Raw genomic sequence first — 24441 nt, 5'->3', positions numbered from 1 at the left:
ACTAGCTCATAAGTACCAGTACATGCCTAAAGGTGGAAAAGTAAAGGAACTAAAATGGATATTTATTTCTTCAATGTCAGAATTAAATAATATATTTTTATCATAGAGCCAGACACATAGTGGGCATCCAATAAATATGTGTTTCTCCTTGGGGATCTTGCATTTCTATGATTTTGTTTGAACTTGATTTTCAAATACAAATGTTACCAATTTTTGAATTTGCTTATTTTTTTGCAAGAATTTCAGACAAGTTGACAGTCAGTTTTATTTGTTAGAAAAATATATTTTTATCTTAATGGCCTTAAAATAAAAGGGAATCTACTCATCATTACCAGCACAACAAAAAAATAACTAAAATAGAAAGACAAGCAATAAATAAAAGTGATGCTCTAGCTTTTATTGCAAAGGAGTCAAAAGCATGTATTGCTTTATCTTTTTATTAAACCATTTTTATAGCCGCTCTTTGGGTAATATTTTATAAATAGCATGAATAAAGTGCGTATTTGTTGTGGATTCTTTCAAAAGTAATGATGATTTGTGTGAAATATGGCTCACATAGTAAGTTAAAACATTACGTTAAAAACAGGAGCCAGTTGTCTCATTTGAGAATACTTAATTCTTTTCAGAGCTGATAGTTTTATCTTTGGGAATCCCTGTAATCAAGATTCTTTTTCATGAAGTTTTATTTGAGAGTATGGTTACACAGTTTCTGCTCTGTCTCTGCTCAAGAAAGAGGTCATTGCTGTCATGAAGAATGGCTACAAGCTGCAGCAAGGAACCATAAACCTCTGTTGTGACCTCTTTAAAAAAAAAGAAAAGAAAAGAAAATATAATGCCAATGATAACATGATTTAAAACAAAGATGGTTTTACACTCTCATTCTTCATACACGCACATACACGTGCTCACACACAATACTACACAAATCCTGACCTAGCTGTTACAATTTCAAAGTTTTTATTTTAGGGTTTTTGGTACATCCTATTCCCTTAGAAGTTTCCAAGGCTCTTGGTGATGAATTGTTAATAGAAATTGGGGAACACCTGCAACCATACTCATCCATTTTAATTGTGACCTGTCTCTGCACAGCATCACCCAATGTTTTTCACTTCAAATTTATACACACATTTACCGATCTTCCAAGAAAATAGTACCAATTGGTATCAAATTTAGAGTTTGGAACTTCTAAAGTCAGGTGCTCATACTTTGTATCCTCACAGCGCACAGGGATTGGTCTGGCAAAATCTCTAGGTCTTGTTCTTCTGTACAAACATTTTTATTATAATTAATAGGTTTTAATTTTTTAGTTGGTAACATTTTATTTAAATTTTTTTAAATCTTTATTTACTTCTGAGACAGAGCATGAGTGGGGGAGGGGCAGAGAGAGATAGGGAGACACAGAATCAGAAGCAGGCTCCAGGCTCTGAGCTATCAGTACAGAGCCCGACGCAGGGCTCAAACTCACAAACCGTGAGATCATGGCCTGAGCCAAAGTCAGTCACTCAACCCACTGAGCCACCCAGGCGCCCCTTAGTTGGTAACATTTTAAAGTAGAGTTTATTTTTTACTAAGAATTGTTTGAGGGGCACCTGGCTGGCTTAGTCAGTAGAGCATTTGACTCTTGATCTTGGGGTCATGAGTTTGAGCCCCACGTTGGTGTAGAGATTACTTTTAAAAAAGTAAGAATTATTTTGAATCTTTCAATTTAGGTTGATAAGATAGAAACTATCAATGTGAAATGTGATCTTTTATGTCAGAGATACTCTTGCCTGTGGAATACAGACCACTTTGAGATGTGAGATTTGGGAATTATGGGATTCATCACTAAATGATTAAAGTCCTGTACAACTCAATTTAATGAACTCTTACTGACATTTTTCAACAGAATTTTTAAATATTCCAGTATCTGTTGACCATAATATATCTTTACAAATTATACACCCACAGTTACATGTTCATACTTAAAACTAATGACTTGATGCTTATGATACAGCTCATTAATTATTGTAATATTGTAATATTTTGTATTGTATTGTAATATTGTAATATTTTGGTGAGGAAATACATTTTTACTATATCATTCATTCACAAATTTGCTTTAACCCCACGTTGCCGAATCTCAACTAATTTCTTTTAAACCTAAAATGTATGTGATTGGTAGAGTGGCAAAATTATATGTCTATAAAATGCTTATGTGACATATGAAATTATTTAACTAAGAATATTGGCATAAATAACATTTTCTGTATGTATTACATTTATTTGGGTGTAACTCAAATAAAATGAGTGACAATTTATTGAGTGACAAATAAATGAGATTGGGGCAATCTCATTGGAAATATGAGTAATTTTTTTTTTTTGCTTCAGTTTATTTGGACCATCTAATTTCATATTTTCCCCTGAATTTTAAGAATATCCAAAAAATTCTCTCAGATGTGTGTATATGTGTGTGAAAACAGTAGAATTATTCTGTAAATAGGTGTCCACATCTGAGATGATAACACATTTATGTTTCTGCTTTGAAAATTATTTTGAATTGCGAGTTAAACATTTTATTGTGTCTGAAATCTCTCGTGGCCACAGATCAAATGTAAATTTCTAGTGCTAGTGCTTATAGTACAATTATAAAAATTCATTTGTGAATTCATCTTTTTTCTCAGATAATCAAATCATTATGTATCAGTGTTAATGAAAACCTGGGAGTGTCTTTATAACGTTGGTTTGGAGGTTTAACTAATATTCTTAAGGGCCAAACTTACAATAATGTATTAATATTTAAAGAATACACACTTGGTTCAGAAACAGAAACTTTTGACTTTATAAGACATTCAGACATTCTCTTCTCTCATAGTTCTGACTGTACCAAATAGGTACAAAATATAAGATGTTCTTATTAGTTCAGTCTGAATTATATATTACCTCAATTTAAACATACGAAGCTTGAAAAAATATAAAATAAAATAAACATGAAATTTGGAATAAAATTAGAATGTGGCAAATGGTAATAGTTGAATATACATGGTGTTTTCTTGATGACTAATTAATTACATAAATAATATTCTAAATTCTAAGCCAGTGGGTTTGTGTTTAAATGTCTTTCTTTCCTACATCGCATTGAGGTTTTTTTTTTTTCTTTTTTCTTTGATTCAGATCGAGGCACTGTGCAGAAGGTGGTGGTTCTTCCTGCTAATAGCTCTTCCAGGGGTGAGCTCATTCTGGAGGAGTTAGAAGTCTTTAAGGTTTGAACATCTCTTTTGTTAATCTCGGAACATTCGTGATGGATGGAATTATTTCATCTTAGGGCCACTTGGGAGGAAAAAATACTTGATAAAAGATCAAATAAATGTCATAAATTTTTGAGGGTAGGAAACGCTAGATAAAGTGAGAAATATAGAGCAAATATTTTACTGAAGTGTTTTTTTTTATACATTTGAAGTTATCTTAACATTAAAAGATTAGTTTTTTTCAGCGATTATCACGACTCCAAGAATTTTGGTCATCATTATTTTTATAAATGGGCTTTTGTGGTCAAGGTCTAAAAGATTTGCCGTGAAAGGGCTTTTATCATTTGCTTCACAAGCCGCTGAAACTTAAATGCTTTACATTATTGATTGTTAGATAAACTTTCTCATAATTTTTTATCCAGGAATTTTAAGAAAAACTACTTTGCTTTCTCTTGTTTTATTGCTTTCAATTCAGATGTCACTCTGGTTACATAAAACAAATGTTGTCTCTTTACCACTCAAAACTCATGTTCTGCTGAACTTGAGATTTCATTATTGTTCTCTTTGTTCTTAAATGTGGGCTTTAAAAAAAAAGGAAGAAAGAAAAACAGTATTCAACAACAATAAAAAGGCACACAGAAGGAAGTTCATTCCTGAAAGACATAACCTGCTCAGAAAAAGGTGCCTGTTCTTTTTTTTTTTTTTTTTTTTTAAATTTTTTTTTTCAACGTTTATTTATTTTTGGGACAGAGAGAGACAGAGCGTGAACGGGGGAGGGGCAGAGAGAGAGGGAGACACAGAATCGGAAACAGGCTCCAGGCTCCGGGCCATCAGCCCAGAGCCCGACGCGGGGCTCGAACTCACGGACCGCGAGATCGTGACCTGGCTGAAGTCGGACGCTTAACCGACTGCGCCACCCAGGCGCCCCCTGGTGCCTGTTCTTTATGTATCTGTGATCCCGGAGAGCAGATTTGTGGTGTTCTGCACACCCTTCCTTTCTTAAGATGAAAGTCATTGAAGTTGGAGTGGTTTATCTGATAAATACTTGGGAAAATGGATAAAACACAGCCAGAGGATCTGTTAGGACTACGAAGATACTTTACCATGGAATCAATCCTATTGCAGACTACTATTTCCAAATTAATCAATTAAGGGAGAAAAAAAAAAAAAAAGCCCATGGATATCAAAAGACTAGAGTCAGCCTTTATTTTTTTTTTTTTTAATATTTATTTATTTTTGAGACAGAGAGAGACAGAGCATGAACGGGGGAGGGTCAGAGAGAGGGAGACACAGAATCCGAAGCAGGCTCCAGGCTCTGAGCTGTCAGCACAGAGCCCGATGCGGGGCTCGAACTCACGGACCGTGAGATCATTACCTGAGCTGAAGTCGGACGCTCAACCGACTGAGCCACCCAGGCGCCCCCAGAGTCAGCCTTTAACAGTACAATTAGCACTGTAGGACTCCCATGAGCAGGCTATTGCTGGGTCAGTTAAGTTGCTTTGCTTAGTTGAGCAGACTCAGAATATATTAACTTATTAATATATGGGAACATATATTACTGAATTTATAAGCATGTAAGTGATCAAGATGCATTTTTTGGAGTTATGCTAATAAATTTTAAATTTAAAGAAAAACATTTTTTTAAATAATCAAATGAAATCTGAGGAACTCTGGCAATTTTTCTAGTATGTTATTAAATTTACAATTTTTAATGCTAGACTCACTTTGGCATAAGGTTCTTCATAATTAGCGCATTAATGTTGTGCTTACCAAATGTTAACTATGTACCTTCAAGTGCTTTTTCTATGCCTTGCTTTATAAAAGAATTGATCGTTTCACTAGATTAACCAAAATTGCATTATAGATAAAATATGTTTTCCTCATTCGATTCAATAAGGACAACTTGGCTTGGCCAAAATAGCAAAGTACTTTATTCTGGAATTTTCCTGAAGATAGCAAAAATTATTATTATTGCAGAGCTTCATTTTTAATTCTGAAATATCAGTTTTTAATAAGCAGAAAACTTTAACTGAGTTTGACGCAAACCCAAACATATAAGTTATGGAAAGCTCTTAAAGAAATGTGAGTCATTCTGATCATGTGCTAACTACTTATGGTCTGTTATATAAGTTATGCTGGTGTATCATCATGAAGAATAAACTCTCAGTGGAAAAATAGAGTCAGTCAAGACTAAAAAAGTTGAGCTTTCTTATGGAACCCTATGCCAGTGATTGATATGGCTAAACAAAGACACAGTTACCAAATACAAGTTACTTTCTGTCTTCAACATGGTATTTGTGTCATATTTTCTGATGTGAGGTAAAAATAACTGGGTGTGTATGATATACTGTGATTAGCACGTGAGGAAATAATGCATTTGAACTGAAACAAACTCCTTAGCTAAGTGTCACCCTGATATATTGCAGAAAACACAATGTAACTTTTAAAAACCAGACCCTTTGTTTATTTTATAGAGTGCAGAACCATAATTTCTTCTTTTAATCCTCTGTACAGAATATTTCCTGAAAATACATCCAACTTCCTCAAACTTAACTTATATAAATTGCAATATGTTTTGTATGTGTGTGTGTGTGTTTCTAAACAATGATCAAAACCTGTGGCAAATGAATGTTTAGATATATTACCATTTTCTCTTTTGAACATGTGTAAGAACACATACCTCTAGAAACGAAATAATTGTAGGTACAGTTAACTTTGAGTGCTTGCTCTCACTGGAGCTATTCAAATGAAACTTCACAGATATTTATCAGGTTATCGCAAGTCTAATTTTGAAAGGAAGTATATTTTGTTTAAGAATAAAGTTTATGAATAAAGTGACTTTCAAAAAGGATTACTATTTCAGAAAATTCTTAGGTACTTTCACTAATTCACATTTATCAAGAGGACATTTTCTAACAATATTTCTTTGTTTGCAACAGAAGAATTAATAAGCATGATTCGTTCTAATACATCCTTCCAAAGCAACCTCTGGCAGGTGCAAGGTAGTATCTTATGCAGATAGTGCTTCTGCTGTGGAGGAATAACATGGGGTACCATTCCACAGCATCTTACCCACCCCATTCAAGCCTAAGTTTTATTCATTGGGTTCAATATTCCAAGATGTAATTTTTTCAATTCTTTCAAATTTCTCAAATTTTTATTCCTTTTCTAATGACCGTGTTGATCATGTGTTATAATTGCTACTTTTTTTTTAGTTTAAGCATAGATATGTGTCACAACCCATCTTTATCACCAGCAAAGGAAATGTAGTTTATAGACAAGTGTTGCTAAACTTTGAAAGTATACATGCATATATAGAGAAATGATGATTTCTTGAGTTTTAACGGAAAATAGAACATTTTAATGTAAATATTTTTAAAGAATTATTTTAACAGCTGACCCCCCCTTTTTTTTTAATTTTCAGAATCATGCTCCTATAACAACACTGAAAATTTCATCCAAAAAGGTAAAAACAACCCCGTTTTTATTTTATTTGCATGTTATAAACCTTTAGTATGATGAAAAATATATTCTGTAAAATATTAATTTTAGTATTAGAAAAATAACTAATACTATTTACAGGATACCACAGAATCACCTTTAATTTTTGTACATCATTTACAAGCCATTAATGGAAGACAAAATAGGTCTATTTTGTATAAAAGCCCATCAGAGGAGAACATATAAATATATACAGCAAGATATTCCAACATTTTGTATATCCTATATTCTCAAATATTACAGTGTGTGAAGCCAACCAAAATAAAAGTAATCTTTTTGTAGGAAGAACTCGGCATAATGTTTGGGCTACTATAACATCACAGACATTCTCAGGGGCTTGGAATGAGTAATCAATCCTCTTTTGAGTCACTGCTGCTATCACATGTTTGAAATGTGCAATGCATTCTTTTATGCTTATTTCTAAGGAAGTGCTATTTGTTTTTAGAGTTTATACATATCATTAAAAAATCTGAATGTCTCAAATCTAAACCATATAAGGATTCAGGTTTAGAGGAAGAAATGTTTGACTGTGATTGTCGGGAATGTTTAATCTTCTAATTCGTGCCTGAACATGCAAATGCACAATGACCATGAAAAGGAAAAGCCCTATCCCAATCCCTACGTGTGTGACTCACGTACTTCTCCAGGCACAGGTGTTCTCTCTGAAGAAAGTTCTAAGGGGCAGAGTCATATAGTCAAAAGTGGAATAGGCTTCAGAGTGGGACTGACATGCATTTGAATACTAACTTGTCCATAAATTATGGACAGATCATTAAACTTCACTGACCCAAGTTTCTGCCTCTACAAGGTAATGCTTTTCTCACAAATGAGTTAATTTATATAAATTGCCTAAAGTAAAGCAGGTCTTGGTAACTGTTTAAAGAGTCTGAGATCTATTTTTCTTGGAATATGGAATAAAGATTTTAAGTGTTAGCAGAAATGATGACATAACGTTACTGTTCTTTACCTTATTTGGTCTGATACAGATGAAGAAGTATTCCACAGTCAGTCTTGTACTCTTTTCACTTGACTCAGTTTTATGAAGAAAAATAAATAGGGTACAATGGAGCTAAAGATCTCATCTGTAAAAATGTTTGTGTGGTGCATAACAAACATTTTCCCAAGTAACAAGAAGCCATTCGTCATTTTCCCCAATGTCCTAGGGAGCTGATCCCAAGTCAGAATTGTCTTTGAAGTCAGCAGGGAAGCCCTTTGTTTACAGTAGCTTAATGAAAAGAGAATGTGTCAGAATAAAATTCAAAAAGGACACAGAGCCATTTGTGTGGCCGAGTAGTTCAGTATACAATTACAGTAATACAAGTTACAATACAACTTGAAATTCAGCTGGTACCTCATAGTTCACAATAAATTCCGTTAAATTGCAGTATGCAACACACGTATGCACACAGGAGAGACTGAGTATTACATCTGTCTTCAACATCTTATATTACAGATAATTAAAAATGTTTCTTTCAATCATTAGATTTAGGATATGGTAATCATTTGAGTTTTGGGGAACTCATTTGCACAACTGAATACTACATTAAATTTTCAGTGAGAAAGAAGTACAGATCATCGATGGTATTTCATATACATTTAAATACCATGAATTTAGTACCTTCCCTAGTGCTCAGATTATATTATTTTCTATTTTATGCTTCCTTATTCCCTAGTTTACTCTTGCATTCCATATATCACAAAATAGTTGGATTAATACAAATGATAATTTCTAGAATAAAACTACCCATATTATTTCCTGAAATAAACCAGTTTCCTTAAAATATTTTGATGCAGCTGATGTATTCACTATATCTGTACTCAATAAATTCTTATTTGAAATGTTCTTAGAGAAATTCTTATTGTCAAAATATGCTATTGTTTTCCTATAGTTTGATTGTCTCAAGTAGGGATCAATCATTTTCAGCCCAATTTCTAAAAAATTAATTGATCTGAATAAAATATTTTTTCTTGAACAGTACACTGAGATTTTATTCAAATTGTTAATTAGAATTTAAAAAGTGTAAGATGATAGTTAACTGGCAGTTTATTCTACTATGTTATTTAACATTCATTGAGAGATTAGGAGTCAGACACTATTCTAAGGATTTTATATGGAGTTAGCCCTTACATTTAGTTCTTTAAAAAAACTGTGTGGTATAGGTACTGTATTATCCGGTTTTATCAAAGAGGAAGCAGAGATTCAGAAAAGTTTCACAGTGTATTTGTGGTTGCACTGGGATTTGAGTCCCAGAAGTGTGGCTCCAGAACATAGTGGATCAGTGGTGCCTCTGTTAATTTAAATTTTAAATTTTAAGTTGTACATGTGAAATATGTATAGATGTCTCTGTGTGTGTGTGTGTACATGTGCATATATGTACATATGTTAGAAACTTAATCTTTCAACTCCTGAGAACTAATTTATGCATAGATAAAAGAATTGGAGCAGCATCATAAGAAGCTTTTGACATCATAGAAATGAAGGAGAGTGAAATCTTTATTTATGACTTAGGGTGCTGCAGATCACTGGGTCATACAGAAAAGTTAAGACATATCTAAATATAAATGCTGATATTCTTCTAAATAATTTAAAATTCCTCTAATGAGTAATATGTTATTTTCAAAGGCATGTGAAACATGTTTTTCTTTAATTTTATCTAATACTGTGTACTGTTTTCCTTAAACTTAAAAATACCCTTTATTTTAGACTTGACTTTTTCAAATTTACAAGGTGATGGGTTCCCATATTTGAAGAAAAAGAAAGCTGCCTGTGCACTCAAAAAAGAAAGCAAACATCATAATTTAAATCTGCAATATATTAGCTCACATCTGAGAGAACAATAAATCCCAATGTCTAAAATGTATTACCGTTCTACATAGGGCTCTGAGCTTTTTTTTTTTTTAAACAGGAAAGTGGTAATGTTCTAAGCATATTAACATAGGAGAATTCTATTTATTTTGGCTTTCTACCCTCTGTACTTCGCTTCTTATTTTTAGCCTATTTTAAAATGAATCTAAGTTGGTATAGACACATATTATAACGTGTTCCTGCTAAAAGTCCTCTTTAATGTCCACATCTGAAATAAATCATAATCTTTCCTCTAATAGCAACAGTTGTATGTGAGCTCCAATGAAGGGGTTTCCCAAGTGTCTCTGCATCGCTGCCACATCTATGGTACAGCCTGTGCCGACTGCTGCCTGGCCAGGGACCCTTACTGTGCCTGGGATGGCCATTCTTGCTCAAGATTCTACCCAACTGGGAAGCGGTGAGTCCCAAACATTCAGCTGAGAATCAAAAGCGATGTTCTCAGACAACTGAGTCATGCTCCACACGTATTCTTTTCAATGGCGTTAGAAATAGTAGCTATGTTCAGCATCACGTGTAGTCAATGAATGAAGTAAATGCCTATGCTTTATAACTTGAGATTTTCACAGATATGTGAGGATACAGTCCTTTGGCTTTTTGTGGGGTTTTTTGGTTTTTATTTTATTTTATTTTTAATATAATTTATTGTCGAGTTAGCTAACATACAGTGTATACAGTGTGCTGTTAGCTTCAGGGTAGCTTCCCATGATTCATCGCTTACATATAACACCCAGTACTCATCCCAAGACATGCCCTCCTCAATCAATACCCATCACCCATTTTCTCCTCTCCACACCCCCCGACCCATCAACCCTCAGTTTGTTCTCTGTATTTAAAAATCTCTCTGGAAAAATTTATTTCTCCTCTTAAAGCTCCTGTAGCTACACAATCCTGTGGACCATCAAAAAGTTCAAACAGCATGTAACATTTTTGCATTACCTGAGTTTTTATGTGCTTCAGTATATGATTAAACTCCACCTTCCTAGGGTTTCCTGTGGCACTTAATATTTCTATAATCAAACGTTTTCTTAGTTTTGGCAACAGGAACATTGCTCCAACATGGTTACCCTGAATTGCTTTCTAAGAGCTGTTTCTAAGAGCTGTTTACCTCTTAGAGGGGTTAAGTGCATGGATGCTGGTCAGATTGACAGAGTTAGGCAATGTGAGGCTAAGTGCCATTTATCCAAGCAAAAGCTCAGATAGGAAACTCTGAACCAACTTGCACTAAGTTGGAAGGGACCACCAGTAATGACACTGATTATAGAACAAAGAATATGCATAATTTAGGGTCAGCCAAGGTCATAGCTATTTTCAGTCATCTCTTGATGTGTGTCATGATGGGTGGCAAGGCCAAAACCTAACAAAATTAGGGTCAGCAGGAGAGAGCAAATAGGACCAGCCTTAAGCACTAATGATTTTCAAGTAAAATCATTGGGGTGAAGGTGTTTTATAGCTTCTTTACTCTCTGTTATATATATAGGCCCTTGAAGACAGAAGTATTCTGCCTGTCAAGATTGTACTGATACTTTTACCTATTAGTTCAACAAATTTGTATCATGGTACAGTTATTTGCCAGGCAATGTTCTAGAGTTAGGCATACAACGTGAAAAACAAGAACAATAAAAAGATGAAAATTCCTGCCTTGAGGGATAATCAATTCTAGAGGGGGAAGACAGAAAATAAATAAATAAGGAAGCCCTCTAGTGTATCAAATAATGATAAGGTCCATGATTTTTTTAAATTTTTAATTGTTTTTTTAGGTCTATGAATTTTAAAAGGGCAAAGAAGGGAGACAGAGGATGTGGGAAGCAGGGAGTTGCAATATTAAGTGGATGGTCCCACTGAAGGTGTGATGTTTGAAGATGGACTTACGTGAGGAGGAATGGCACAAAGGCATTATCTGGGAGAATAGCATTCCAGGGAGAGGAACCACATATCCTTAAAGCTGGAGTGCACCGAGATTGTTCAAGAGACAGCACTGAAACTAATGGGGCTGTGGTGGAATGAGAAAAAGGAAGGGTAGGAAGAAACGAGGCCAGAATGCACAATGACTTAGGACTTAGTAAGTTATTGAAGGCTTTTGTTTAGAGTGAAACGGAAAGCTACTGAGGGCTTTTGAGCACATGAATGATATTATTTTGACTTTTGGTTTGAAAAGATCATCTGGTTGGGTTTGGCTGGATTATAGCCCTGGGATTGGAAGTGGATGGGGAGAGAGGAGACAGAAGCTGCAAGGCAGTTAGGGCACCGTGAGGATCCAGGTAAGATAGAATGGTGGCTCGCACAGGGATGATAGAGGTGGAGGTGGCAAAGTGGTCTGATTCTGGATAGAGCTCACAGCATCTGCTGATGTATTATATGTAGGATGTTAGAGAAAGAGAGGACTGAAGAATGAACCAAGTCCTCAGAACTGAGCATATGCAGTTGTAGTTTCCTGAGAAAGAGAAGACTATGGAAGGAGCAGGTATGTGGAGAGAAAGATGATGTTAGCAGTGCCTATGAGATGTTCAATCTCATATAATATGAATTTGGAGTACACAGGCATGGCCTGGGATGGAAAATTTGAAAGACTTTTGTATTTAAAGGCATGAAATGTGAAGAGAACACTCTTTCTTTAAACCAATACTTTTTAAATTTTTTTTTAACGTTTATTTTTTTTTGAGACAGAGAGAGAGACAGAGCATGAATGGGGGAGGGTCAGAGAGAGGGAGACACAGAATCCAAAACAGGCTCCAGGCTCTGAGCTGTCAGCACAGAGCCCAACACGGGGCTCGAACTCACGGACCGCGAGATCATGACCTGAGCTGAAGTCGACTGCTTAACCGACTGAGCCACCCAGGCACCCCAAACCAATACTTTTTAGTATCTGTGTTCAAAGACCCATGTTCTTCTGTGTCATTTTAAGATTTAGGCAGGAAGTCTATGGTGTCTTTTGATTTCTACATAGAAGTTTAGAACCTCAGTACCCTGAGATCTTCTGCTGGCACTGGACTAGAGATCTAAACCTGAACACATAGTATGAGGAAAGCAAACTCCACATGTAATTTCAAATCAATTATATTTGTAGTCATTGCTGGTATTATTTTTTTACCAAACTTGTTTTGCACTCCCAATTACGATAGCAGTGATGTTTAAAAATTATTACCATAATTGTTTGTAGGACAATACATTTTTCTTGACAAAGAGTTCTAAAAATTGGCATGTCTAACCCCTAGAATACAATCATCTATCTATTAAACAGATTTAGTGCTAAAGGAAGCTGAAGCAACACACTTTCTTTATTATTATTATTATTATTATTATTTTATTTATTTTAAGAGATAGAGAACGAGTGGGAGAAGGGCAGAGGGAGATAGAGAGAATCCCAAGCAGACTCCATGCCATCAGCGCAGAGCCCAGCGCAGGACTCAGACTCACAAACCACAAGATCATGGCCTGAGCCGAAACCAAGAATTGGATGCTCAAACAACTGAGCCACCCAGGTGTCCCAGAAGCAACACACTTCCTAAGAATGAAAGTGATGTGAGGATTACAAAGTGATTCTTACCATAGTCCTTGAGGCATACCAGCCTCTCAGCTCTAATGTGGAACTGGAGATTACACTCCTTCCCTGCATAATTTCCAGATCTTGGCTTTGGTGAACAAGCATTTTTATTTAACAAAGAATAGTTCTCAAGTAAAATTCCATCCTATGTATAGATTATCATTGCATATTTGTGATTTTTTCTCATATTCTCCCTCTAATTACAACCCCAGTTATCTTTTCTAAGATGTATGTTTAAAGGTAGATTTCACATTGTCATCCTAATACCACAAATCATGATCTTAATCATTTCCTTCTAATGAAGAAAGAGCTGAAACTACCTTGCAATTTTTTAATGTTACAATATCATGCCTGATATGAAACCATGTATCATAGGTTTGCTGTTAGAACTAATAAATGAATTCAGTAAAGTTGAAGGGTACAAAATCAACACTCAAAAACCTGTTGCATTTCTATACATTAATAATGAGCTATCCGAAAGAGAATAAGAAAACATTCCCATTTACAATTGCATTAAAAGAATAAAATACCTAGGAATAAATTTAACCAAGGAGGTGAAAGACCTGTATGCTGGAACTACAAGACATTGATGAAAGAAACTGAAGACACAAATAAATGGAAAGATAATTCATGTTCATGGATTGGTAGAATAAATATTATTAAAACCGCCAGTCTACCCAAAGCAATCTGCAGATTCAGTATATTCCTATCAAAATTCCAATGGCATTTTCCACTGGATTAGAATGAATAATCCTAAAATTTGTATGCAATCTCAAAAGACCCAAATAGCCAAAGCAATATTGAGGAAGAAGAACAAAGCTGGACGCATCATGTTTCTTGACTTCAAACTAGATTACAAAGCTATAATAATCAAAACAATATGCTATTGTCATAAAAAAGAGACACATAGAATAGAGCAGAATAGAGAGCCCAGAAATAAATCCATACACATATGGTTAATTAATTTACAACAAAAAAGGGAAGAATATACAATGGGGAAAGACGGTCTCTTCAATAAATGGTGTTGGGAAAACTGAGCGGCTACATACAAAAGAATGAAACTAGAATACTATATTACACTATAGACAAAATTTAACTCAAAATCATTTAAAGACTTGAATATAAGACCTAAAACCACAAAACTCCTAGAAGAAAACATAGGCATTAAGCTCCTTGATATAAGTCTTAGGGATGAGTTTTTAGATATGACTCCAAAGCAAAGAGAACAAAAGAAAAAATAAACCAGTGGGACTGTATCAAAGTAAAAAACTTCTACACAGAAAGGACTTCATCACCAAAAGAAAAGGCAACCTACTGAATGGGAGAAAATATTCACAAGCCATAGACCAGATAAGGGTTAATATCCAAATACATAAAGAATTCATCCAACTTCATAGCAAAAAAATGAAATAAAATAAAATAAAATAATTAAAAAAAACAATTTAATTAAAAAAGTGGACAGATCTGAATAGGCATTTTTCCAAAGAAGACATACAGATTGCCAACATGTCATGAAAAGGTGCTCAGTGTCACTAATCATCCAGGAAATGCAAATGAAAACCACAAGGAGATATCAACTCACTCACTCCTGTTAGAATGGCTATTATCAAAAAGACAGTAAATAACAAGTGTTGGAGAGGATGTGGAAGAAAGTTTTGTTGGGAATGTAAACTAGTGTAGCCACTATGGAAAATGGTATGGAGGTTCCTCAGAAAAATTAAATCTAGAACTACCATATGATCCCGCAATTCCACTTCTGGGTATTTATCTGAAGATAAAACTCCACTAATTCAAAAAGATATGTGCACCCCATCACATGGAAACAACCAAAGTGTTCCTCAATGGATGAGTGAGTAAAGATGTGGTGCGCACCTGCACACACACACACACACACACACACACACACATGCACACACACACACCCTACTGGAATACTATTCAGCCATGAAATATAATGAAATCTTGGCAATTTATGACATGGATGGACCTTCAGGGCATATGCTAAGTGAAATAAGTCAGACAGAGAAAGACAAATACTGTATGACCTCACTTGTATGTGGAATTTTAAAAACAACACACCAAGTTCATGGACATAGATAATAGATTGGTGGTTGCCAATGGTGGGGTAGGAGATGGGAGAAATGAACAAAGGGGTTCAAAAGGCACAAACTTCCAATAATAAAATAATTAAGTTATGGGGATGTAATGTACAGCATGGTGATTATAGTTAATAATTCTGTATTGCCTATTTGAAAGTTGATAAGACAGTATATCTTAAAAATTTGCGTTGCAAAAAAATTTTGTGACTGTGTATGGTGACAGATGTTATCTAGATTTATTGTGGACATTGCGTGTACTCATAGCCAATCATTATATTGTACACCTGCAACTAATATATGTCAATTATTTCTCAATTTAAAAAAAGTACAAGGAAAGGGGGAAAACGTATTATGGGTTGAAAGAGGAAGTAGTAATCCTTTAAAGAGCTGAATCTCTAGCAGTGTCTTAATTCTGTCACAAAAAGCTGAAAAAGTTTGATCTCTATCATCTAACTACCTATTATCTATCTATCTGTCTATCTATCTATCTATCTATCTATCTATGTATCTATCTATCTATATCTATCTTATTCTTTGACATATTCATACCCATCTTTGGCTAGCACACTGAAAGTTTTATTAAAAATATCCATATTATTGAAGTTCTCCAAATTATTTTAAAACTTAGTTAAGCATATATCATACTGAATGCAAACCATGTTTGCTGAATCAAGTATTTCCTAAATTCTCATCTATTTTTAGTGATTAATAGTAATAATAAAAATGATCACTTTTATTTTCCATATTCATTTTCTTTAATAGTGTTAACTTACCTGGTTTTATTACAATTTTATTGTCTATATATCTAGTACACAAACATACCATGGAGAAATTCATAGGAATGAAAATCAAAAACGTGTCTTTTGTATGGAAACAAGTACAGTGATACTTAGAAATCAGTGTTTATACTTTGATATAATAAAGTTATTAACTATTATTGGCTCAGTAGTTTCTCCTTTTTAAAAGTTTGCTCCTAGCAAACAATACAAGCAATTTTCCTTTTCATTCTCAAGTATTTTAAATATTTGTGCATTTGTATCAAATATTGCAATTTAATCCCATATGTTATTTATTCTGGATTCAGACATGCAAGTAAGAAATTTTATTCTAAGACAAGATAATCAGTTCAGCCTTCAAGTAAATTATCTGTTTTATATACAAGAACAAAATGATTTCATTGTTTATCCAAAGGATTAGACTCTAAGGGAGAAAACATGGATAACTTGAGCCCAAATCCCAAATCCTACATGCAGTATAATATTACTCTGCCTACCAGCATGCTTTTGCAATGCTGTATGAATGCCCTAAAGGGAATCTACAAATACAAAAAAATCTCAGATAGCTGTCTTGCTGATCTCATCATTTAAGCCAAGACATAATAATGCATTTCTGTATTGGAATGTCTGGAAGCTGTGTGATACCATAAATTCAGGTTGTCCAGCTATGTAAACCATAACATAGTGCTAGTCACAGGACAATCATTTTAACCATTGTGAATGATATTGCTTCTCTAGATGGCTGAAAATCACTTTTTCAGCAATAAGAACTCTCACATGGTGCTCATATAATATAGTGCACTCACAAGTAAAAATGCAGTGACTTAGAAATATAGCAAATGCAATGCAATAAAAAGCTGATATAGGAGCTATTCCAGAGTACAGCATTAATTGTATTTGCTGAGACAAGAGTGGCTTTTACTAGTTTGTGTGTATGTGGTTGTATTAGAAATATAAAATTAAATAAGGATTATGACTTTTTTAGAAAAAGAATGCATAAATGACACAAAATGTTATAGCTATATATCCATAAATAGATGTATATAATCCATTAAATCTACAAGCTACGATTTGCTGTAACCTTAAAATGATTTTTTTCACTATCAATGACTTTGAGATTAGTCTCACTTTGTGAATTTGATAATCCCTGTGTGATTTTAATATTTCTGCTCTTTAACTGAATATTTAATTTACCTTTAAGGTTAAAAATGTTAAGAGAGACTTAACAGCTAACCCATTTAAGTAATATGCTTGTTTATATATATATTTCTCAGCCTTGATAGTAAACAATCAGTTTATCCCTGTATTCCTAATATTTAAAGAGAGGTTCCTTTCCTACTCTCTTATAGCAATCTTCATCCCATGATTTATTGCCAAGAGAATATCAGTTGCTCTATTTTGGTTTGTTTCACTATGTGATGCAATTGGAATTATATGTGGATAGATAGATTTATTAAATTTTTATTAAATATAATTTTATTAAAAATATATAGTTTATAGACTCAGGAAATTAATTAGTATTGAAATAATTTAAAACTTTGCTTTAAATAATAACCAGCTTAGAAAGAATGTACCTAAATTTGGAAATGCTTAAACTGATGATACATAACAACTAAAATGCAATGAGTGAACTTTGGATCATGAATTAAAAAAAATCCATAAGGGGTACTTCGGAGACAATTAGGGAAATTTTACTATAAAATGTGTATTGTATGATATTATCGAGTAATCTACTCTTGTTATAAGTGATTATTTATAAGATGCATGCCAAAGTATTTAAGAGTGAAGTATTATCATGTGTGCAAACTTATTTTCTAAAGGTTTTCGTATATGTGCATAAATAGTATACACACAATACACAACACAGTACTTGCATATGATAGAAAAAAATAAATGTGGCAAAGTATTCATGTCTCTATCAGTGTTCATTGTACTCACCACTTTTCTGTTGACTTGACATTTTTCAAAGTGAAAATTTGAAGGAAAATTCTTATTCTAGTAAATGAACAATTTTGCTTAATTTTACACTAAATGTGCATATTCTCTCTATCACTTATCTCAGAAAAGTTTTAAAATATCTTAAAAGTATTAGAGAGTGTTGACTCGCTTAAGAAAGCTATGTTCATTTAAGAAAAAAATTACAAGAAAGAAGATGCCAGTGAATTTATACATTAGAAGTTTCATCTTAGAAAATTTTGGCTGAATGTCCCTAAATTAAAATTTACACTATTAATTTGGAATCTAACATTTACCCAGGAAATGCAAATAATAAGTGTTTCATAGCCATCTTATCACTCTTCCTAGATGGGGAGGGACAGAATTAATTCCGAATGAAAAAAGGGTTAAGTACCCATCCTGTCATGGAAGTGTTGAACAAGAAATGTGAAGTAGCTGTATTAGATAATCAGACCTGTTTTCTTTATGAAAGCTTAGGCAATTAAAATACTGTGAAATTAAACATGCAATCTTTTAAGTGTGGTGTAATCAGCAATGTTAATTCTAAGTCCGTTTTATATTTGTCTCTGCACTTACAGGAGGAGCCGAAGACAAGATGTGAGACATGGAAATCCATTGACTCAATGCAGAGGATTTAATCTAAAAGGTATTAAAAGTGAGCAATGGTCAATTTTGGTAAAGAGTAGCAAAACTCTGTATCACATTTCAGTGAGGGAACCTTCATAATAAATTCAGATCTCACATTTTAAGGAAGGATTCACTATGAAGATTCTTGGTGTTCAGATACGGAAATTAAAAATCAAATGTCATTTGTATGTATAGTAAAAAAGACAAATGTCCATGGACACAGACACCTTGGGTATGTTAGTTGGTAGGTCTTTCACATAGATATCAGTTACAGATTTTCCTAGCTATTATTTTCTTTCTGAAGAAACAAAGCTGTTACCTTCTTTCTTAAGAAAAAAAAAAATTGCTCCAAAAAGTTTACCACTGAAGAACAAATAGAATAGTACCCTGTTTGTTTGTTATTGTGGTAAATAGTAACAACATAAAATTTACCATTTTAACTATTTTAAAATGTACAGATCTGTGGTATCAAGTACATTCACATTGTTGTACAACCAGCTCATCTCTAGAACTTTTTCATCTTTCCCAAGTGAAACTCTATACCCGTTAAATACTAACTCCCTATTCCCCCTGCCCCAGCCTCTGGAAGCTACCATGCTATTTTCTGTCTTTATGAATTTGACTATTCTAGATACCCCTTATAAGTGGGATCACAAAATATTCTTCGTTTTGTAACTGGCTTATTTCAGTTCTTCAGGGTCCATTCATGTTGTTGACATGTGTCAGAATTTCTTTCTGTTGGAAATGGAAAAGTATTCTATTGTATGCATATATCACATTTTGTTTATTCACTCATCTATCGCTAGACACTTGGATTGCTTCCACTTTGGGCTATGTGAATATCCTGCTGTTTTCATGGGTATACTACAGTGCCTTGGTTTTACAGTTTATAACCATTCCAGTACTTTTGGCGGTCCTGTCTTATGTCTTACAAGCAATCTAACCCGTTTTTCTCTGATCCTCACATGTAGATCCCATACTATTATACTTTCCCCAGTATACTTTCTCCCAGCTCCACATCAATCCCTTGAGTGAAGTATCTTCAGACAGAGCTCTTCTTAGCTCATGCAGGTGCTGCAGACACACTCTTGCTAACAATTAACACCAAGATTCCTATTGCTAATATTTTTGAGTGTGGGCCTTTCTTTAGTAAAAAAATGACATTACTAACCACACTAAGTATAAGGAGGAAATTATGACACATTTTGCTTGGTTGTTCCATACATCTAAGGGAATACATCCAAGTTATCATTTCTCTGTATACTATTTTATAAATACTTGTGCCAGTTGTACTAATAGTATTCGCTCTAGTGTTAGAACTGTCTGTCACTAGGGGTCACAATGAACAAACATCTATGTTGGCTTTGTGTCAGAACTTGAGTTAAGTGCTTTTTAATGGACTATCTCACTTAATGCTTATGAAACTGTACTACAGTTTCTATAATTATAATTACACTATAATTATCCCTGTTTTATGAATAAAGATTCTGTTTATGTCTAAGCTACCACATGATTATACTAAATGGTCTTCCTAAATTAAGAATTTCAGTAAAGAACCTATTTGAAAACATAATCCATGTTTTAGAGCCAAGTAAAGCTGAGGCACAGAAAGGTCAAGTAACTTGTGTAAGGTTACACACCCAGCATCGTTGAAGTCAGAATTTTGCTTCCAATACATCTGAATACAGAGATTGTGTCTTTAATCACCACTTCCCATTGTAGACACTCTTTGCTTTCTGACTTTTCCTGAAGCTTCTGAATTTCATCTATACTACATTGAGTATGGATGAAACTGGCTTTAATAATGCCTGGCACTTACTAACTCTTTAAGTAAGATGTGTTTCCTAATAATTCACAGCTTCAGTTTTCTCAGCTATGAAAAACTGAGAAAACTGAATTCATAAGTATATTGTAATGATTAAAAGTTCAAAGTGATATGAAGGACATTCCTTGGTATCAAGTAATTCTTGAATAAACATCAATTCCCCCATGTCTTTTTGTCCTTCCTTTTAGGTTAAACACAGCAGGTAAACAATGTATAATAGTCTGCTTGTTCAATGATTAAAAATTGCCTTTTGGTGGTTTCTATAGATGATCACAATTGTATAGAGAAATAAACTTTCATATAGGAGAATATGCTCTGAATTCTATTCCCTGTCTTTCTCCTTTCATTTTTGCTTTTCAGCATATAGAAATGCAGCTGAAATTGTTCAGTATGGAGTAAAAAATAACACCACTTTCCTTGAGTGTGCCCCTAAGTCTCCACAGGCATCTATCAAGTGGCTGTTACAGAAAGACAAAGACAGGAGGAAAGAGGTGAGTAAGGCAGCACTACAGCAATCAGTCAGGGCTTTGGAAAGACATTAAATCACCACCCCTTAGTGAAGTTCAGATCAAATGAAAAAGAAAAGGCATATGAACATCCTTTTATGTCCTCAGGATGACAAGTGCCACTTCCTTTAAAATCCTTTGTCTGTAGAGTTGATGAATTAATTAGAAATCCTTGCTGCCTGCGCTCAAGACGGGGGTAGTGATAGGAGGAAGCATTTGTAAAAGAAACAAGATGTGTGCAAAACCAGAAGCCAAGTTCTCACTCAGCAGCACCTTTGTGTGATTCACAAGATAAAAGGGAGCTTTTAAAAAATTCAATTTTCCTCAGCAAGAAATTTCACTGAACTATAACTTTTATGGTAAGAAGCATTTTTCTGCCGTGCAGTAATCTATTTCCTTTGCTTTATTATCCATAACTCTATGATTTTGGTTAGGTAATGTATGGAACCATTGTTTATGGGAGCACTGACTTTATTTAGTGATATGGAAAAAGCAGTTTTTTCAAATAAAAGGACACTGACATTAACTTTTCAGTGATCTTAAAGAGCTGTTTTAGAAGGGAAACATTGTAAAACAGCATAGGGTGAAATATTATAAATAATGAAGTCCATAATACTCATGTCATGTTGTACTGACAAATAAGAGGAAGAAGAAGAAAAAAATATATGTATATATAAAGCCTTTGGGTAGTCTAAAATGTCATGTTTTTAGCAGTGTTCATAAAGTCTGATGGAGCAAAGGGGAAAATGGAGCCTTCCCCATTTGGGTGTATTCTATTGTGGACAGTTTAAGTACTACATATTAAGTTAATTAGGACTATGTAGAAGGGACACAATCCAAAGCTATAGAGCCAGGCACTGCATCAGAGTTACTGAAATAGATGTTGGCTTCATATGGAGAATACTTTACAACTCATGCCTGCCTGTCCAAAGACAGTAGGAGCTGTTTAGTCATTGTGTGTCCATGTGTATGGGATATTAAACCACAGGCTGATGAGCACTTGCATAAGAAGAGATTTAACTGAGACACATGGATGGCTCGGTTGGTTGAGCATCCAACTCTTGATTTGGGCTCCGGTCATGATCTCACAGTCCTGAGGCTGAGCCCCTTGTTGGGCCCTGTGCTGGGTATGGAGACTACTTATGATTCTCTCTCCCTCTCCTGCTGCCTCTGCCCCCACTCAGGAGCGAGCTCTCTCTCTCTCAAAAAAAAAAAAAAAAAAAAAAGATTATTTTTTTTAACCATCTAGAGGAAAGAGGAGCTAGATGAACGTTAAGACCTCTTCCTACCCCAGAATTCTATGATACTAAAAAAATCTTTTTAGACATCATTATTAATAAAAATATTGTTTAAGATCTGTTTACTTTGCTACAAAAATCTGTCATCAAAAAGGACTTGAAATTTCTACAGACTAGTTAATCTTAAATTCTTTTGAGTGGATATAGGTGATAATAATTGTCTTACAACGTAAGCTGAGATAGAAGTCATAATGTGTGGTGATGATTATTGTACAGAAATGAAGTTCTTAGGCTAAAGCATGGCATGTATTCATGGACAGTCCTTCTTGAGAAGGTCTGTGTGTATATATGTGAATTGGAAATCTACAACTCAAACAGGGATTATCTTACATGAATAAAATGTTTTTCTTTATTTCACTAAAAAGTTAAATAGAGGGACATCTAGGTGGCTCAGTTGATTAAGCATCCAGCTCTTGATTTCGGCTCAGGTCATGATCTCACGGTTTGGGTCATGGGATTGAGCCCCACATCAGGCTCATGCTGAGCACAGAACCTCCTTGGTATTCTTTCTCTCCCTCTCTCTCTGCCCCTTCCCAATTTGAACACACATGTGCTCTCTCTCTCTCAAAAATAATTAAACTTAAAAAATATTAAAAAGTTAAATAGAATCATATACAGTGAATATAATTTGTATTATTTAAAGAAAACAAGTACATACAAGCTTGAATACATGCCACAGAAATAATGAAGCAATTAATAATGGATTGAGTTATAGATTTAATGATTGAATCTCTTTTGTGATATTTCTGATATTTTATTTCAGAATGCCCAAGAATGTAGGCACTCAGTTATTACTATCTTGCTTTTTCTTCAAATCTCAAAGGCATAAGATTGCTGTAAGACTAGGAAAACATTAACTATAATATAATTATGCAAATCTATTTTATCTAGAATTTATAGAGCACAATTCTACTCCTTACTTTGGCTAAGCAAACTATTACTGTCTTATTAAATTTATCCTAATTCTTTCTTAGTAGTTTAGGCAAAAAGGTGCTTATTTCTCATGTTAATATGTAAATATTGAATTTTTTAAAAATAATGTAGACAGGGGCATCTGGGTGGCTCAGTTGTTTAAGCGTCCAGCTTCGGTCTAGGTCATGATCTTGCTGTTCCTGAGTTCGAGCCCCACATTGGGCTTTGTGTTGACAGCTCAGAGCTTGGAGCCTGTTTCAGATTCTGTGTCTCCCTCTCTTTCTCTGCCCCTCCCCAACTCACACTCTGTATCTCTCTCTCTCTCAAAAATAAACATTTAAAGAATTTTTTAAAATGTAAGAAAAATGATAAAAGCTCATGGAGAAAATGTACATAGTTCATACTGAATAGCATAAAATGATCACTAAAAGTCCTCTTCCCCTTCACTTCAATATTTATTCACACTTCCCCAAAGTATAAAGCTACTAGGAATTATATATTCAATCATAATGTATTCCTCCAAATATTCTCCATAATTTTCCTATTTTTATCGTTCTCTTTGTCTCTCTCTCTCTCTCTGATGTACACTCACCCACCTTAATATCAGTAAGTACATATGCAGCTAACTTATTTTTCCTAGCCACATAGTGTTCCACTATATGAATATATCTTAAGGTTTTTTTTAAAGCCGTCTACTGCTTAGGTTATTGTTTTTCTTCTTATCAAACATCATTTACATGAATACTGGCATACTTGTGACTGTATCTTCTGGAATAAATTCCTAGAAAAGAAGTTTCTGCATCACATTTTATATACATGTTATATGATTTTATCAAATTGGTGTCCACAATTTTTCCTAATTTTGCACAAACATAAAAGGCTTTCTCTCCTTTTTTTTTCGAATGTATTTCTACATGATTGAAACTATCTTGGGGACACATTTAGACTTTAAAAATTAAATTAAGATCAAAACTTCAGTTTATATATTTCAGTCCTTCTTCCTGACCTTCCTCTTCTAGGTCTGTTCTATTATCTGTATTTCAATTGTATACTTTGCCTTTTTGTGCTTTTGTGTGAAGCTTACTTTTTATCTAAAACAATCTATGTTTGATTTTTCTTTCATTGATAATAAAATACCTATTTACACAGAAATTTACCATTTAAAAAAGCATTGTACATGCATTCCTTTATTTTTATTTTGGTCAGGGGTGTTTTTTTTGTTTTTGTTTTTGTTTTTGTTTTTTCCCTCAGTGAAAGAACATTCTCGAGCATGCATGATAAAGAACTTCTTACCACTTAAGTTTTTAGTC

General features: G+C 34.0%; 1 protein-coding gene across 1 annotated transcript in view; it reads left to right on the top strand.

Moving 5' to 3' along the window:
• Nucleotides 1-24441, top strand: part of SEMA3C (semaphorin 3C) — a 182808-nt gene that overhangs the window by 154659 nt on the left and 3708 nt on the right. Inside the window, exons 13-17 of the mRNA XM_045052314.1 lie at nt 3151-3239; nt 6649-6690; nt 9831-9988; nt 18542-18609; nt 20776-20906. Of these exons, the coding sequence (XP_044908249.1) occupies nt 3151-3239; nt 6649-6690; nt 9831-9988; nt 18542-18609; nt 20776-20906 (488 nt within the window). The remainder of the gene's footprint in view (nt 1-3150; nt 3240-6648; nt 6691-9830; nt 9989-18541; nt 18610-20775; nt 20907-24441) is intronic.

The sequence above is a fragment of the Felis catus genome, chromosome A2 (genome assembly GCF_018350175.1).
Source record: "Felis catus isolate Fca126 chromosome A2, F.catus_Fca126_mat1.0, whole genome shotgun sequence".
In the NCBI taxonomy this organism is placed as follows: domain Eukaryota; kingdom Metazoa; phylum Chordata; class Mammalia; order Carnivora; family Felidae; genus Felis; species Felis catus.
The sequence above is the reverse complement of the archived record's forward strand: the minus strand, read 5'-3'. Positions and strand labels throughout refer to the sequence as shown.